This window comes from Phyllopteryx taeniolatus, chromosome 6, assembly GCF_024500385.1.
Source record: "Phyllopteryx taeniolatus isolate TA_2022b chromosome 6, UOR_Ptae_1.2, whole genome shotgun sequence".
Lineage (NCBI taxonomy): Eukaryota > Metazoa > Chordata > Actinopteri > Syngnathiformes > Syngnathidae > Phyllopteryx > Phyllopteryx taeniolatus.
The window spans coordinates 14380270-14395793 of record NC_084507.1 but is presented as its reverse complement, the minus strand read 5'-3'; the positions used below and the strand labels follow the sequence as shown (position 1 = coordinate 14395793).

The following is a 15524-nucleotide window of genomic DNA, read 5'->3' as shown; positions in this document are numbered from 1 at the left end:
TCTGCCCCTCGGCGGCTTTCACTCCCCCAGTTTCCTTGCTTGGCCCTTTTATACACTGTCCAGCATGCAGCTCTGACCTCATCAGTCCCCGGCTGGTCAAGGCTATATGTCTGGTCACTCTTCATCAGCCGGCCTCTACTGGACTCGCAGACCTCCCGGAGGGGCGGGAAGAGCAATTGGGCTTTATTGGCTCGGTCTACTTTCTGATCTTGGATGAGCACCTCATTACAACTCCCCACACTTCATTCCAGTTGACTAGAAGAGTACAGCGATCCCAGCCCTTCAGTTTTCGGAACTTGGCCTTTCCAGCCCAATCGGCCTCTCTTGTCCAATCGCAGAATGTTCAGTCTGCTGCGGGGGTCGTGAGGGGTGTGTGTGTGTGGGGGGGGGGGGGGGCTAATCACCTCGGTTACCAGCGTTACCGCAGGGCCGCTGTCTCGCAGAGTTAGTGACGCGCCCTACAGGGGTTGCAGAGATAGGTGTCACAACAGCAAGGCTGGCTGTTAAATAAGCCCCAGGATCAGGCGCTAAGACCAAAACATTTACTCTAAACGTCATGGAAACGGTTCGGAATGCTCAGCCTATGTGTTAAAGGTGAATACATAATACATTTTTGTACGTAAGTCGTTATGCTTTTTGTTTGGCTTGTTTTAGTTGGTTGGTGGAAGGGTTTCCCAGGGTACCTGCAGTTTTAAGAAAGCCAGATTGACTTTTCAAGACCTTTTTAAGGCAACTGTGATCAAATTTAAGACCTGCCCTTCATTAAATATGATCATTAAGGTGGGAAAACAATCTTCACGATAGTTTTTGTGTAGTATTACTATATAACGATAAGCAAATTAAACACATTTTAAAATATTAAATATACTATATTTAAAGTATTTTATTTATATCTTAAAAACATTTGAGATTTTTTTAATGAAAAAAATAGATCATAAGGTGCAGCAATTAATAGATTAAACGACAACAAATAGATTTTCAAATTAATTGGCATCTATTTGGATAAGCGTTTAGAGACATTACCTTCCTCATCATTTTCAGCCTCTCAACGGGAAACATTGTGGAATTTCTGTAGTCATCCATGACAGCAGACTAATTATCTTTGTAATGAGACATTTGCAAACATCTTTTTACTTTGGAAAACAATTATCAACATTTTTTCTGTTTTTTTCTGACGTTACAGACCAAACCAGTAATTGAATCATAATCAATTTATGGTTTTGCATTGTCTGTACAGTCAATTTGAAATCATGTAAAGGAATAGAAATTTAAAACTTTTGTAATCTGATTCACCAATTCATCAACAGAAGGAATAACTTACAAATTAATTTATTATTAAAATCGTTAGTTGCAGCCCTACTTTTTAAATGATTTAATTTATATTTTGACACATGAAATACGAAATATTTTTAGAGTGATGTGAGATCCAAAATAGGGAGCGCGTTCGCTCTAACAGATTTTGTGCGCTATTGGTGGCTTGTGCATGAATCACTAGCATTGTGATTTTTTTTTACTGAGATTTCAAACAGCGGGCACTAAATTGCGTGTTCACTCACTCTAATAGATTGCGCGCGATCGGCAACAGGTGTAAAAGTGGTGGAGACCGTCATTAAGTGTAATTTTGCAGGATAATAGTTTTTAACTCATTTTTAGGTGCGGAATCCAAAACTGATCTCAGCTTTTCTCTATCACGTCAAGTTTTTGAACTATAGGATCCCCGTTCTCTTAAAAAGCATGAAACATTTATCTATGTAAATAAAACAATGATGGAATAGTTACAAGCGCTTTGTTACACACCTCTCACCGCACTCTCAATTGTGACTGCACAAACAAGTTGCTATAGATGAGTCAATCGTAATCAGCTGGCAAGTCTTATTGCAGCTAATCAGTGGCATTTTGCTTATCTGGAGGGTAAACTTGACGTGCTAGAAAAAAAAAACTGACTGCAATTTTGCAATCATCACGCCAATTTTAGTTTTAATCAGCATAAAAATCTAACACAACAGTATTTTATTTTATTTTTATTTTTTTAATTGTTCCCCAGTATTAAGGCTTTGGCAAAATTGTTATTTTAGGCCTTCAATGGACACCTAGCATAGAGGAAAGACGTGATGAAATTGCAAGCACTAGATAACAATAAAAATGTTAAAAAGAACAGAATGCACACTGGAAAGTAATCTGAGCTTCCCCTCCCAAACATGAATCGTCATCGTTTTGCTTTTTCCTTGCCTTTTTTTAGTTTACTTGGGTTTTTTTTTTTTTTTTACCAAGGGTATCGGCAGGTTTATGGAAGCCAATTTGATGACTTTTTAAGCCACTCCTATCGAATTTAAGACCTCACGTTCAGTAAATATAACCATTAAGAGCACCTTAACATATATTTTAAGAAACTATTAGCTCTTTTTGCCATACTACATATTTTTTTGTAGCCTCTGTGACAGAGACGAACGGCGGATTGAAGCATTAAGTGTCAGTTTTAACGATACTCGAGGCCTTCATTTCAAGACATTTGAACTGTTTTTAAAGACACCACATAGATCTGATGATAATCAAAGAACCAGGAATGAAAGTTATTGCGAGGGTGGCTGTTAAACTAGCACGGGACCAGGCGGGGGAGGCTAAAACGTTGACTCTAAACGTCATGGAAACAACTCGGAATGCTTTTATCAGGCTCTGGATCCAATATTCCCCCTCCTTTCTCTGTCTACTTACCCTTCTATTCATCTCTGACAGACCTTAAACATCACTCAGAGTTGACCTCCAAATAAAGAAGCTTCCTAAGAAGTGGTGCGGAGGCATTAGATGGCTACTGATTTCTACACCCTCGGTAAAGACAACACACAGGGTGATGGCTTGGAGGAAAGTTGCTTGCTCAGGGGACATCGGGTCATGAGCATGGAAGGAACCTGGAAGGGCGTTTCGGTTGTGCACCGAGTCCAAAGGAAAAGGTTACTTCGCTGATTGCACGCCGGCGAACCAAGTCGGCGGCCTTAGCATCCTATTTGAAAAAACTTTTTCTGACAGGGGAGCGGCACGTAGGGGACAACATTTCATTTTTCTGTTTAAGCACCCAAGAGACCACCGCAATCTTTTTCACGTTTTTAGTTGAGAAAAATGGCATTGTATTGTAGGGCAGGCAAAAAAAATAAAATAAAAAAAATCATAATTAAAAAAAAAAAAAAAAAAGAAGTGATAAACTGGTATCATAAAATGTAATTACTGTACGTACAGTAGTACTCCTGTGTTGGATATGTGCCTTTAAGGGGCATGGCGTAGTGAGCCACGCCAGGAGTCACTCCTTCCGAATGTTCTCATTTTCTAATTGTGTTTATCCTGTTCAATAAACATCTGAAAGTGCATCGCCCACTGTATACTGGACTTTTAGTGGAACCTCTGAAGTTGAATACAACGTAAAGTCGTACATTTCGCCATTTTTCTGGATGAACGTCACCCACATAATACATACAGTGGGTACGGAAAGTATTCAATCTTAAATCTTAAATCTTTTTACTCTCTTATATTGTCTCCATTTGCTACAATAATTTAAGATCTCCCCCCCACCCCCATTCAATGTACACATAGCACCCCATATTGACAGAAAAAAACTGAATTGTTGAAATTTTTCCAGATTAAAAAAGAAAAACTGAAATATCACACAGTCTTCAGACCCTTTGCTCAGTATACAGTAGAAGATCCTCTGCCATTCCTCCTTGCAGATCCTCTCCAGTTCTGTCAGGTTGGATGGGGAACGTTGGTGGACAGCCATTTTCAGGTCTCGCCAGAGATGCTCAATTGGGTTTAAGTCAGGGCTCTGGGTGGGCCATTCAAGAACAGTCACGGAGTTGTTCTGAAGCCACTCCTTCGTTATTTTAGCTGTGTGCTTAGGGTCATTGTCTTGAAGGTGCACCTTCGGCCCAGTCTGAGGTCTGGAGAAGGTTTTTGTCCAGGATATCCCTGTACTTGGCCGCATTCATTTTTCCTTCGATTGCAACCAGTCGTCCTGTCTCCCTGCAGCTGAAAAACACCCCCACAGCATGATGCTGCCACCACCATGCTTCACTGTTAGGACTGTATTGGACACGTGATGAGCAGTGCCTGGTTTTCTCCACACATACTGCTTAGAATTAAGGCTGAAAACTTCTATCTTGGTCTCATCAGACCAGAGAATCTTATTTCTCACCATCTTGGAGTCCTTCAGGTGCTTTTTTTTTTTTTGTTTTGTTTTTTTAGCAAACTCCGTGCAGGCTTTCATGTGTCTTGCACTGAGGGGAGGCTTCTGTCGGGCCACTCTGCCATATAGCCCCGACTGGTGGAGGGCTGCAATGATGGTTGACTTTCGAGAACTTTCTCCCATCTCCGGACTGCATCTCTGGAGCTCAGCCACAGTGATCTTTGGGTTCTTCTTTGCATCTCTCATTAAGGCTCTTCTTCCCCGATAGCTCAGTTTGGCCGGACGGAAGGGTTGTGGTCGGCCCAAACGTCTTCCATTTAAGGATTATGGAGGTCACTGTTCTCTCAGGCAGTGATTCCCAACCAGTGTGCCGGGGCACATTAGTGTGCCGTGAGCGCTCTTCAGGTGTGCCGTGGGAAATTATTGTACTTAATTGCTCATGAAATTATTTATTTCCAGGAAATAATGTATCTTTATTCATCTATTTATGCCACTGAGACATAATGACTGACAGAAGAAATAAATGCTCTTCTATTAGATGGCAGGAAGTACATACAGTAATTCATGTATCCACTTTTTGTTTGTGGGTGTGCCGTGAGATTTTACAATTGTAAAATATGTGCCTAGGCTCCATAAAGGTTGGAAATCACTTTTCTAAGAAACCTTAAGTGCAGCAGAAATGTTTTTGCAAACTTGGCCAGATCTGTGCCTTGCCGCAATTTGTCTCTGAGCTCTTCAGGCAGTTCCTTTGGCCTCATGATTCTCATTTGCTCTGGGATGCACCGTGAGCTGTAAGGTCTTATATATAGACAGGGGTGTGGCTTTCCTAATCAAGTCCAATCAGAATAATCAAACACAGCTGGACTCCAATGAAGGTGTAGAACCATCTCTCAAGGATGAGCAGAAGAAATGGACAGCACCAGAGTTATTATATGAGTGTTACCGAAAAGGGTCTGGAGACTTATGGCTGTGCGATATTTCACTTTTTCTTTTTTAATAAATCAGCAAAAATTTAAACAATTACATTTTTTTCTGTCAATATGGGGTGCCGTGTGTACATTAATGAGGAAAAAAATGAACTTAAATGATTTTAGCAAATGGCTGCAATATAACAAAGTGTGAAAAATTGAAGGGTGTCTGAATACTTTCCGTACCCACTGTAATTAATTTTTAGTTGTTTTTAATGTGATGCCGAGGTGGGGTAGCCCGGGAATCCGTGGGTTTAAGGAAACCACATTCAAGACTTTTATGTCTTAACCTTTTTAAGACTATTTCGATCGAATTTAAGACCGTCGCCTCATTGCATATGACCATTATGCGTGGGCCGGATAGGTGCAATCTTTGATCACAATATTTTAGGAAATATGGGATATTCCATAAAATGGTAAAAGTGTTGGTGAAGGATTAAGTGTCATTTTTATGGAAAATCCCATTGAAGACGAGGACCTTTTAAGGACACCTGACACAGAGGATATACAGTATGTGATGACATCTGAAGAACCAGAAATGACAGTGAAGTGTTCTGTCCTGGCTGCTGACAATAAAAGTAAGTAATAAAGGTGTATGGTCCTTATATGAAGAGAGTCCTCTCCTAAACACATTTTCTTGTCGGACAGTTTAGGGTAGAAACACAATTAATTTGAAATAGTAATGGTGCAGTTAGTCTTGGAAGAAATGTTTCATAAAACAATGCTAGTCCAGAGCAGATGAATTTAATTTTCATTATTTCCTATGGGGAAACCACTTGTTAATGTTAGACAACATTAATTTTGTTCATATTTGTGCTGTTTTGTTACACGGTAGCTCGTCATTCAGAGCCGGGCACGAATGGCTTTACGCCCCCTGCTGTGTCTCATCAAGACATACAGTATTCCAATGCCCTCGCAGGGGGGATGGCATGGGACGACAACAGTCTTATCAATGGAACAAGTGGTCCAAAAACAATTACAAATCACATAAAACGCTAAGGGGGCAGATTAGGAGCGAATCCCAGAAAAACACATCAGCGGCACTAAATGCTGCAGTGAGGAACTTTCAGCCTCGTCTGAGTAATAGAGCCATAAAATCCTCGGGGGGGAATAAACACGATCCCACAATGAGTTGTGAGACTCTCTCAGTCATGACTTTGGCCCAGTTGCAAAATGCCCCATTAGTTTATGGGGCTTTTTTGAGGCAGCCTGTCAGGACCCTTTCAGATGCCTTCAGTTGATCAAAATGGTGCAATTCCAAAATGGTGGAACTCCTCGTACAGTATGTCTTCTATTGAGTTGACTGACATGCGGAAATGAAAGCAGTATACACATATACTGATTTTTAACACCTTAACTGATTTTTTTTTTTTTTTTTTTTTTTTTTAAACGTGAGAATCCTCACATATGAACAGGGAAAAAAATAGCCATGCGTGTTCTTGCTGCTCTACAATAGGAGGTGGACCACACACACACACACACAAGGATTTACTGTCGTAAATATTGAACAGGTTTAAGTACAATCATCTTCCCTGAGCCGAGCATATCGCAGAGCAAAAATCACCCTTAAGACACCCCACACCAGAGGAAAATCAAGGAAACATCACTCTTAACACACCACAGGATAATCACTCAAGATCTTTCAGATCGGGCAGGAAATATCACTCTCAACACAGCCCACATCAGAGGATGATCACGCAGGATCTTTCAGATTGCAGAAGGAAAACATAAAAAAAAAAAAAAAAAAAAAATCACTCTCGACACACTCCACACCACAACATAATCACTCAGGCTCTTAGGGGCAAACAAATCACTCTTAAGCCACCCCACACCAGAGGATAATCGCTCAGCGTTTTTCATATCGGGTAGGACAAATCCATTTGGACACACACCGCAGGATAATCACTCAGGAACTTTTAGATTGTGTAGAAAAATCACTCTTAACACACAAAACACCACAGGATAATCGCTCAGGACCTTTCAGATCGGTTAGGGGGGAAAAAATCTCTGTCAACACATCACAGTATAATTGCTGAGGATCTGTCATATCAGGAGGAAAAATTGCTTTGAAAAGAAGCCTCACACCAGGGGATAATCACTCAGTATCTTTCACATTGGGGGGGGGGGGGGGGGGGGGGGAGATCACTCCCACATCGTTCAACACCACAAGACAATCATCCATCCATCCATTTTCTGGACCGCTTATCCTCACTCGGGTCGCGGGTATGCTGGAGCCTATCTCAGCTAACCGCGTCCCCGAACTGGTCGCCAGCCAATCGCAGGGCACATAAACAAGCAACCGTTCGCACTCACATTCACACCGACGGGCAATTTAGAGTCTTCAATTAACCTACCACGCATCTTTTTGGGATTTGAACCCCGGTCCTCAGAACTGTGAGGCAGATGTGCTAACCAGTCGTTCACCGTGCCGTCACAAGACAATCAGTCAGGATAATTTTTCTTGGATCACAAGAGAGAACATTCACTCAAATGTGGGCCAATTGTCTGTACTGTATGTGTGTACCCTGCTTTAAGAAGCATAAAAGACAATTGAGTATTCCTATCAAGTTATCGTATCATGTTGTTGCCTTGAACTAGCGAGCAGGAGGGCAGTGGAGGCTCACAGCTGAAGAAGCCATTTTAATTAAATTGTTGACAAGTTTATTTGTGCGCAAATTATCCCTCCAAGGTTTGGATCAAAGGATAAACCTTGGCTGGCGCTGCAGACTGCCAGCGCATCAGGAACAAAAGGCAGCTGCTAGGTAAAGGGCCAAAGAGGAAAGTGAATGGAAGGCAATTTTTAACTCTCGTGATGCAACCTGACAAGCATCGAACGCAACAAACCACCACAGACAAACGTTGGCGTAAGCGCTCCTCGGTGACGCCAAAGAAAATGCATCAAAGCCTGTTACTGAACATTCCATATTTCCTCAAATAATGGCTATGCCTCTCTTATCTGCTGTGCTCCAATTACCAGCAAGGCACTTCATCCAGTGAAGAAATAGCGGTCTCATTTGAACTCTGTTGCCAACCAAAACAGCAGCATTGGAGCACTAAATCGGGTTCGAGCGTGTGGATTCTCACCGCATGTAAACGAGTTTCACGCGCAGGATTAAACATGATCTTACGTTATGTAGCGATCAGCCGGGTGTTCCAGAAAGCGAGTCAAGTGAAAATTGGGAGAAAATGAAAATGAACCGTGAGATGAGGGAAACTCCGACTTATCGTAAGACAAATTCTGAGTCAGTCACCATGGTAACAGATTCTTTGGCAGGTTTTCGAAACTAAACCCTGACTTTAGATCTGTCACAGCTTGTCCGCTCCTCTGCTATCCCATCGATATTGAGGCGCAACTAAATCTAAAATGATATACTGGTATTCACGGAATAATTTCGGATCGAACTGTATCGCTTTTAATCAAACTCAGTCATGTATCTTTCTACCATTCTCCAGCCATCTCTAATCTCAGACTCTTGCAGACCCGCTGTGATCAAATGTCAAGTCATATGAATCAAATCTAAGAGAGGTCCAATCATGGCTGAGCAAAATGTGCCTTGTCGTCATTTTAAGCTGCTTCAGGCACGCTTTTTCGACACCGGATTGCATTTAAATGAAAATTAGATGATATTCAATACAGTGCCTTTTCAACTATACGCTGCAGTTAAAAGTGTGGTTAAGTGTTTAGGCAGTGCATTAAATAAGTGAATTGAAACTTTTGCATTCGTACAGCAATCTGCTCCCTTGGCGCTTCTCATTCCTTTGCTGAGGGAGCAGTGGGGTTTTTTTGGGTTGTTTTTTTACAAAATATATTTTTACTGTCACAATACGCCGGCATTAGCACTTCCAATTTCAAGAAGCCCAGCAAGTATCTCGACATGTTTCTATCTGTTGCCATGGTAAATCGTAAATGTCTTTTTGTTGTGGTCATGCACGAGTTTTCGATTTCAGAGGAAGTCAACTCAGAGCCTACGTTTAGACAAGATGTGTGTTGAATCCCCTTTCTGGAATACCCCGCAGTAGACTTTGACATGTGGTCACTCCCCAATGTTGTTTGTCCATGTTTACTTTCTGGCTCTGTGTTACTGTGACACCCTGCCCCCCCCCCCCCCCCCCTAACCACTATTCTCCACAAGAGGGCGCACATTTCCCATTCAAAAGCCACTGATTTACATGTCTTGATGCCAATATAAAACCATTTTACGGAGCATTCTTGTCTTTTTTTTGGTCTTTTTTTCGGGGGAATGCCACCTTGTGCACCCACACATATTTTACATACCAGAAACTGCCACTAGTTGCACTTAGTCTGCCTGTTTTAAACTCCAGTTTTGCTTGACCTGACCTGAATTGTAATGTTAATATTCCAAGATGTGTGTTACAAATAAACACTTCCCCCCATCTGCAGTTAAGTAAGTGAATAAAGAATCTCTTTTTCTAAACAGCCACTGTATTTGCACACATATATTATATGTGCATGCTCCAATTCCTCCATATTTTTGCATAAGTGTGGTGCATGGGGACACGGTGTGCCCGCCATAATTGGTATTCATCACACAGAAAGCAGAGTGCCCAAAGCTAGGCCCAAACCTAATGACACGTTGGGGGGGGGGGGAACATGCTCAAAACGGATGGCTCTCATTGTACACATTCAAAACAAACAAACGGAGGTGATTTAATGCGTACAGCCATAAGCCAGGTGCTAATGGAGGCATGAAATGGTGGCAGGGATGTGGGGGAATACAGATGTGGATGTGGGCGGGGGGGCGGGGTCTATTAATTGTGGGTGAGAAGAGGAGGAGGTGTCAGGTGCATTTGTTTCGGTGTGGGGGTGCAAAACTTTGGCCCAAGGCTTTCAAGAGCGTGTACGCATGTGCGTGCGTGTGTGCTTCAGGCCTGCCCGTCAGGCACACTCTGAAGTCACAGTGCTGTCTCCATCTGTCCCTCCCCCCCATCCCCCCAAGCTTCCACAACACAACTTTCTCCTCCCATTGTCATTGCAACCTCTCATTCGACAAAACTGATTGAAAGGTAACTCTTAATCGGCTACTTAACCAATCAGGTGTTGACTAGACTCGTTAGTGGGAATCGGAATTGACATATTGAACAATTGTATGCTTCCATCATGGTGGGAACAATTTGGGGAAGGTCCTTTGTGAGTTTGGAGTGGATCAGTACCTTTTGAATGATATTTAATCGTATTTTTCAACACATTTTTGGTATGTAAAATTGACTAAAAAAAAAAAAAAAACTTTTCCATACCTCTCAGAATTGGAGAGAAATAGCACAGCCTTTGCACTTCATTCCTATGCGTGGGCATACTGTTTCTCCAGTGTCTTATAGGACGATGCCAGGTGGCGTCCTCACATCTCCAAAATCACTACTTTTCCGGAAATTAAAAAAATAAATAAAAATTAATGAATTAATTAACTTTTTTTTTTTAAATACCAAAATGCTCGAGTTACGAAACACCACATCATTCGAGTTGGTAATATACCTTATAATGCTACCATATCCCGTCGCAACACAACATCAACACAAACCCAAAAACAATGCTAATTTATTTGGCTGTCATTGGTTAAGTTGGCAGGACACGTCGCCAGTGCCAGTCATCCACATCTGACAAACTCTGTGCTCACGCTGACCCCCCACCAGACAAAAGCCTTTCAAATACTTCACAAAAGCAAACAACTGCGGTCAACTTCCCAAACTGTCCCTCAAAGGTCTTGGGCTGTCGATTCCTCGCGGATTTGAAAATAGATCTGGATGTTCGCCCAGCCTAGCTGCCAAGTCAACAAACGGCTTGCTCACAGATGCATTTTCAAAAATAGGCAGACAGAAACAGATTTATTTGGTGTTTTAATTTCACACTTGATGGGTAGCCAGACACTCCAGGGCCCAAATTATTTGTATACAAGCAATTAAAAAGTAGATTTCCATAATACTGGATGTCCCCTTAAGCAACAGTGTTATGGGACCCGTTTCTTTTGATCTACCAAACTAAAGGAAACTGGCATTTTTTATGGGTATATGTGAACATAACGGAGATGGCGGGCCCAGGCTTGATTGTTGAGGACCCAGCATCCTCATTTCATTCCATTTTCACTCCCTGTAGGTGTATATGTGTACATTGTGGGCTTGAACAAGCTGCCATCTATGCCAACCCATCCGTGCATCCGTCTCTGACTTGCCACAACCAATACTGTCACCGTCTTTTTCCAGCCTCTCCTCAATATTGCTCCTACTGATTTCCCCTCAAAACTACAGCCTTTATCACACAATATAAATGCATATGATGCACAAAGCGCCCACCTTTATGGCTCTTCCACCCCCGCCCCTCCCACCGTCGCCAAACCTCTCCATCCCCGTCTCTCCTGGCCCCTGTCAGTGGCTAGATTAATGACAGTGATCAGCGAGCAAACTCCCAGCAGAGGTTGCCCGCAGCTGACGCGAAAAACACGCCACTGCAAGCAACGCGCAAAAGCCGACGGGGGCCGCATTTAAATGCAACACATGGGCAATTTCATAAAGATGTGCCCAGACACACATGCATAAACACATACACTTCTTACACAACACACATATATACAGTAAATCCTCACTGCACCGCTGCTGAGGGCTCATACTAACACACACACACAAATACACACACAGGAGGGGATCAATCAATACACAAGCTATAATAAGGTGAGCTTGGCATCATAGCAGCTGATGTCGGAGCAGTGTGGCTCACCACACTGCACAACAACACAACAGAAGCACAACAGTGTGACAAAGAGCAGCCTCACGCTTTTAAGCAACCTGGCAGGGGGAAACAAGCATCAAGGGTAGACATTCACTCGCAGCGTACGCATTTCCTCAAATAGTCGCCGTGTGTCATCCACTGACAAAAAATAAACACCTCCCTTAAACGAATGTCTCCTTGGAGCCCCCCCCATCAGGTGAAACAATTGTTCCAACTGTAATTATACCCCATTGGAACTCTGTTGTCAACCAAAACAGCAGCAACTACCAAAGCACAATAAACAGTTTCTCGGTGTGGCCACTTGAAGCCTTCCCTTACATCTTACATTACGCGCTTTTGAGAACAATTAACACCCTTCTCGACTTGGACGTGTGGAAGCTCCACAATGTTATGCACCGAGGAGCTACACTCGCTTATGTGTTCCGTCCACTTTGCCTCATTGCTCCATGACAGTCATATTTTTGTTTGTGTGTCAGCTTCATTTGAGGCATTGTTTACAATTGGTCCACATATACCCTAATAGACAGCTCCCCCAATCTGCACTTGAGCAAATAAAAACAAAAAACCCCATCGGGCAGTTTTTCATTTCAAGGGTGCAAGTGTGTTGGAATTGTGTTTCCTCATTTGCAAGAAGACAAAAACAGCACGAGCGTCCCACAGAGAACTCCTTTACTTGTCAAAACGGGGACCTTGGTTTACGACAGACAGTACAGATATGAATAAAGTATCTACATGTCTCTATCTATCTATTTATAGCAGTAAAATTCCCAATTACAGTGAATATTTGTATGAAAACCCCTTCTTCAGGAGGGCCTGAGCTAACAATTTGAACCCGGTACCTCTCAACTGTGAGCCAAAAGTGTTAACCCCCTACCGTACCATGCTGTAAGTGCAATGCTGTAAGTATAATACATTTAATGGAAAGCGCGCTTTGTGCCACGTGATAATGTATTCTTACCCCACCTTCCAAATTTCATATGCCGGGACTGTCATCAACCGAAGAACACTGTCATCCTCGAATGCGTACACGAACGATGGGAAGCCATTGGTGCACAGGAATACACAAGGTTGGGAGAGTTACTTCAAAAAGGGATTTTGACACAGTTACCTGTTAAAGAATACAGTAAGTAATGTAATACTGAAGTCATGTAACTTCAGGACTTTCAGTTACCTTTGGATTACTCCAATACCAAATATACTAATACAGACCAAATAAATAGAATGAATCTTTTCTCTTTTTTTTTTTTTTTGCTAAATCTACCTGGAATCTGATTATATATTGTTGTTGTTTTCCTATTTCCGGAACGCCATTACAAACTGTATATGCCGTTACTCCCCAAGCCTCCATATACAGTGTATCACAAGCTTTTCTTTATGTTTTTCTCAAAGTATAATGACTTTATTTCCCTCAAAATGAGCCTTTTGCAACATGAAAACGCCACACAGAGGAAAGCCCGAGTCTGGACACGGAACCCAGGACCTCTCGACTGTGAGGAAGACGTGAGAAATAAATACAAAATCATTGAAAGGGAAAAACTATTGTTATGCCAAATTTGAAATGTCGCATGTCGGGACCGTCGTAAACCGAGGAACGCCCCCCTGTGTAGTCTTCCTTGCATGAATGCAGCGGGCTATGGGCGCCGCTTCAAGGTTCCCACAAATACTGTAAAGCCTGGAAAAAGGCTTTTTAAATGACTCTCTCTCTCATAACATCACGACTTGATTCTCATCAAAATAAACATTTGCAAGTTGCAAACTGCACAAAAACAGACGTGCTAACCACAACCCGAGCACGCCATCAATGCAGAACAATCAAGTGGCAAAACAGAAAAGTACGGCCGTAACTGAGCGTGGCGCTGGAAATGTCAGTATGCCGAGTACAACGCTCTCTTCCCCGCAAGCGTGGCCGAGCGGCCCATTGAGGGCGCACACTTCTATTGTAGTGTGAGAAACAGTGATATTGGAGCTGAACGTCCAGGGTGACGGCTCCACCTATCACTTTGGTTTCCCTTATGAGGCGTTTAAGGAGTACAAGTCGCCCAACCGACGCAGCGCATTCCTGTGCAAGTCAGACAAAAGTGCAAGTGGCAGCGCGGGTTGAACGCTCGCGAGCAGCAAACTTGCACGGGGGACAGACAAGCGTCGACTTACCGGTGCGCGCCAGGCAAACGACGGCGATGGCGACGAGGGGGACGCGGTAGTTCCACACGGACGCGAGCGCCATGGTCGAGTATTCCTCTCGTCTCCTTCTCCTTCTTCTTCCCGGCTGTGTGTTGTAGTAAGTAATTCCTCTTGGTTTTCGCAGGACGGTGGAGGCGTCACTCACACGGGGAACACGCGCTCGCTCCGGCTGGGCTGGCGCGCACTCGCGACGTGTGCGTGCGTATGTTGTGCGCGCGTCCGCGTGCGTCTTTGCTTGTGGTTGCGCACACCCACGCCCACTTTCTCTGGCACGCACATACAAGGTGGGAGCGCGACGACGTGTGTGACGGCTCGGGCCGGTTTTTCCTGGTGTTGACTTTTAAGAACAACGCGGGGGGGGTGTCATTGGAATTAAAACAAAAAAAAGTGCACAGGGCTTGGAAGAAGTCAATAGAGACGTAATGGTTCGGACCATTGTGTCTGGTCAGGCCCAATTAAGAGCTTCAGCACAAAGTGATAGTGCGTGATAGACACTGTTTGTCTTTCTTCGTCTCTCTCTCTCTCTCTCTCACTCTCTCTCTCTCTCTCTCTCTCTCTATTTCTCTCTCTCTCTCTCTCTCTCTATATATATATATATATATATATATGTGTGTGTATATATATATATATATATATATATATATATATATATATATATATGTGCGTGTATATACATGTGTATATATTTTTATGTCTTCTTTTTTTCACCAACACTTTTGAACGCAGCATTTTTTTTTAAACCTGTATCTTTGGCGCCCTCCGCAGGTCACTTTTCCAATAGCGTCAGCTGAGTTTCTCTTCCATTTGTACAGTACAGGGGGTCCTCGGTTTACGACTCGCTTTGCGACGTAACTCGAACTTGTAGGCAACAAAAACAATCGAATAAAAAATAATAACAACAACAATAATCTTTTATAAAAAATGATGTTTGTAACCTCGAAACGTCCTTACCCCTATAACTCTTTCTTTAGTCTCTCCTAATTCAATCAGTCCCAGCAGATGGCCGCAACCAAAGTGTCAATATTGTAGTGGCACCTGGGATTACAAGTTTAATTCGCTCCAATCGCTTATTTTGACCATTAAAGTGACTTTAAATGCATTCATACTTTCCATCCCACCCAAAAACAATGTTCTTTTGTTTTTATAACGAAAATGGCTGTGTAAAACAATGCAAAGATTATTATTTTTTTAAGTTTTATAAATATGATTACAGCGGCACGATGGGCGACTGGTTAGAGCGTCAGCCTCACAGTTCTGAGGACCATGGGTTCAATCCCCGGCCTCGCCTATGTGGAGTTTGCATGTTCTCCCCGTGCCTGCGTGGGTTTTCTCCGGGCACTCCGGTTTCCTCCCACCTCCCAAAATCATGCATTAATTGGAGACTCTAAATTGCCCGTAGGCATGACTGTGAGTGCGAATGGTTGTTTGTTTGTATGTGCCCTGCGATTGGCTGGCAACCAGTTCA

At 42.8% G+C, this 15524-nt stretch overlaps 1 protein-coding gene across 1 annotated transcript in view; it reads right to left on the bottom strand.

Annotated features, from left to right (window-relative positions):
- The window catches only part of cadm4 (cell adhesion molecule 4), a 261414-nt gene extending 247025 nt beyond the window's left edge, over window positions 1-14389 (bottom strand). The window contains exon 1 of the mRNA XM_061776282.1: window positions 14030-14389. Within this exon, the coding sequence (XP_061632266.1) occupies window positions 14030-14102 (73 nt within the window). The 5' untranslated portion in view covers window positions 14103-14389. The remainder of the gene's footprint in view (window positions 1-14029) is intronic.
- Window positions 14390-15524: the final 1135 nt, after the last annotated feature.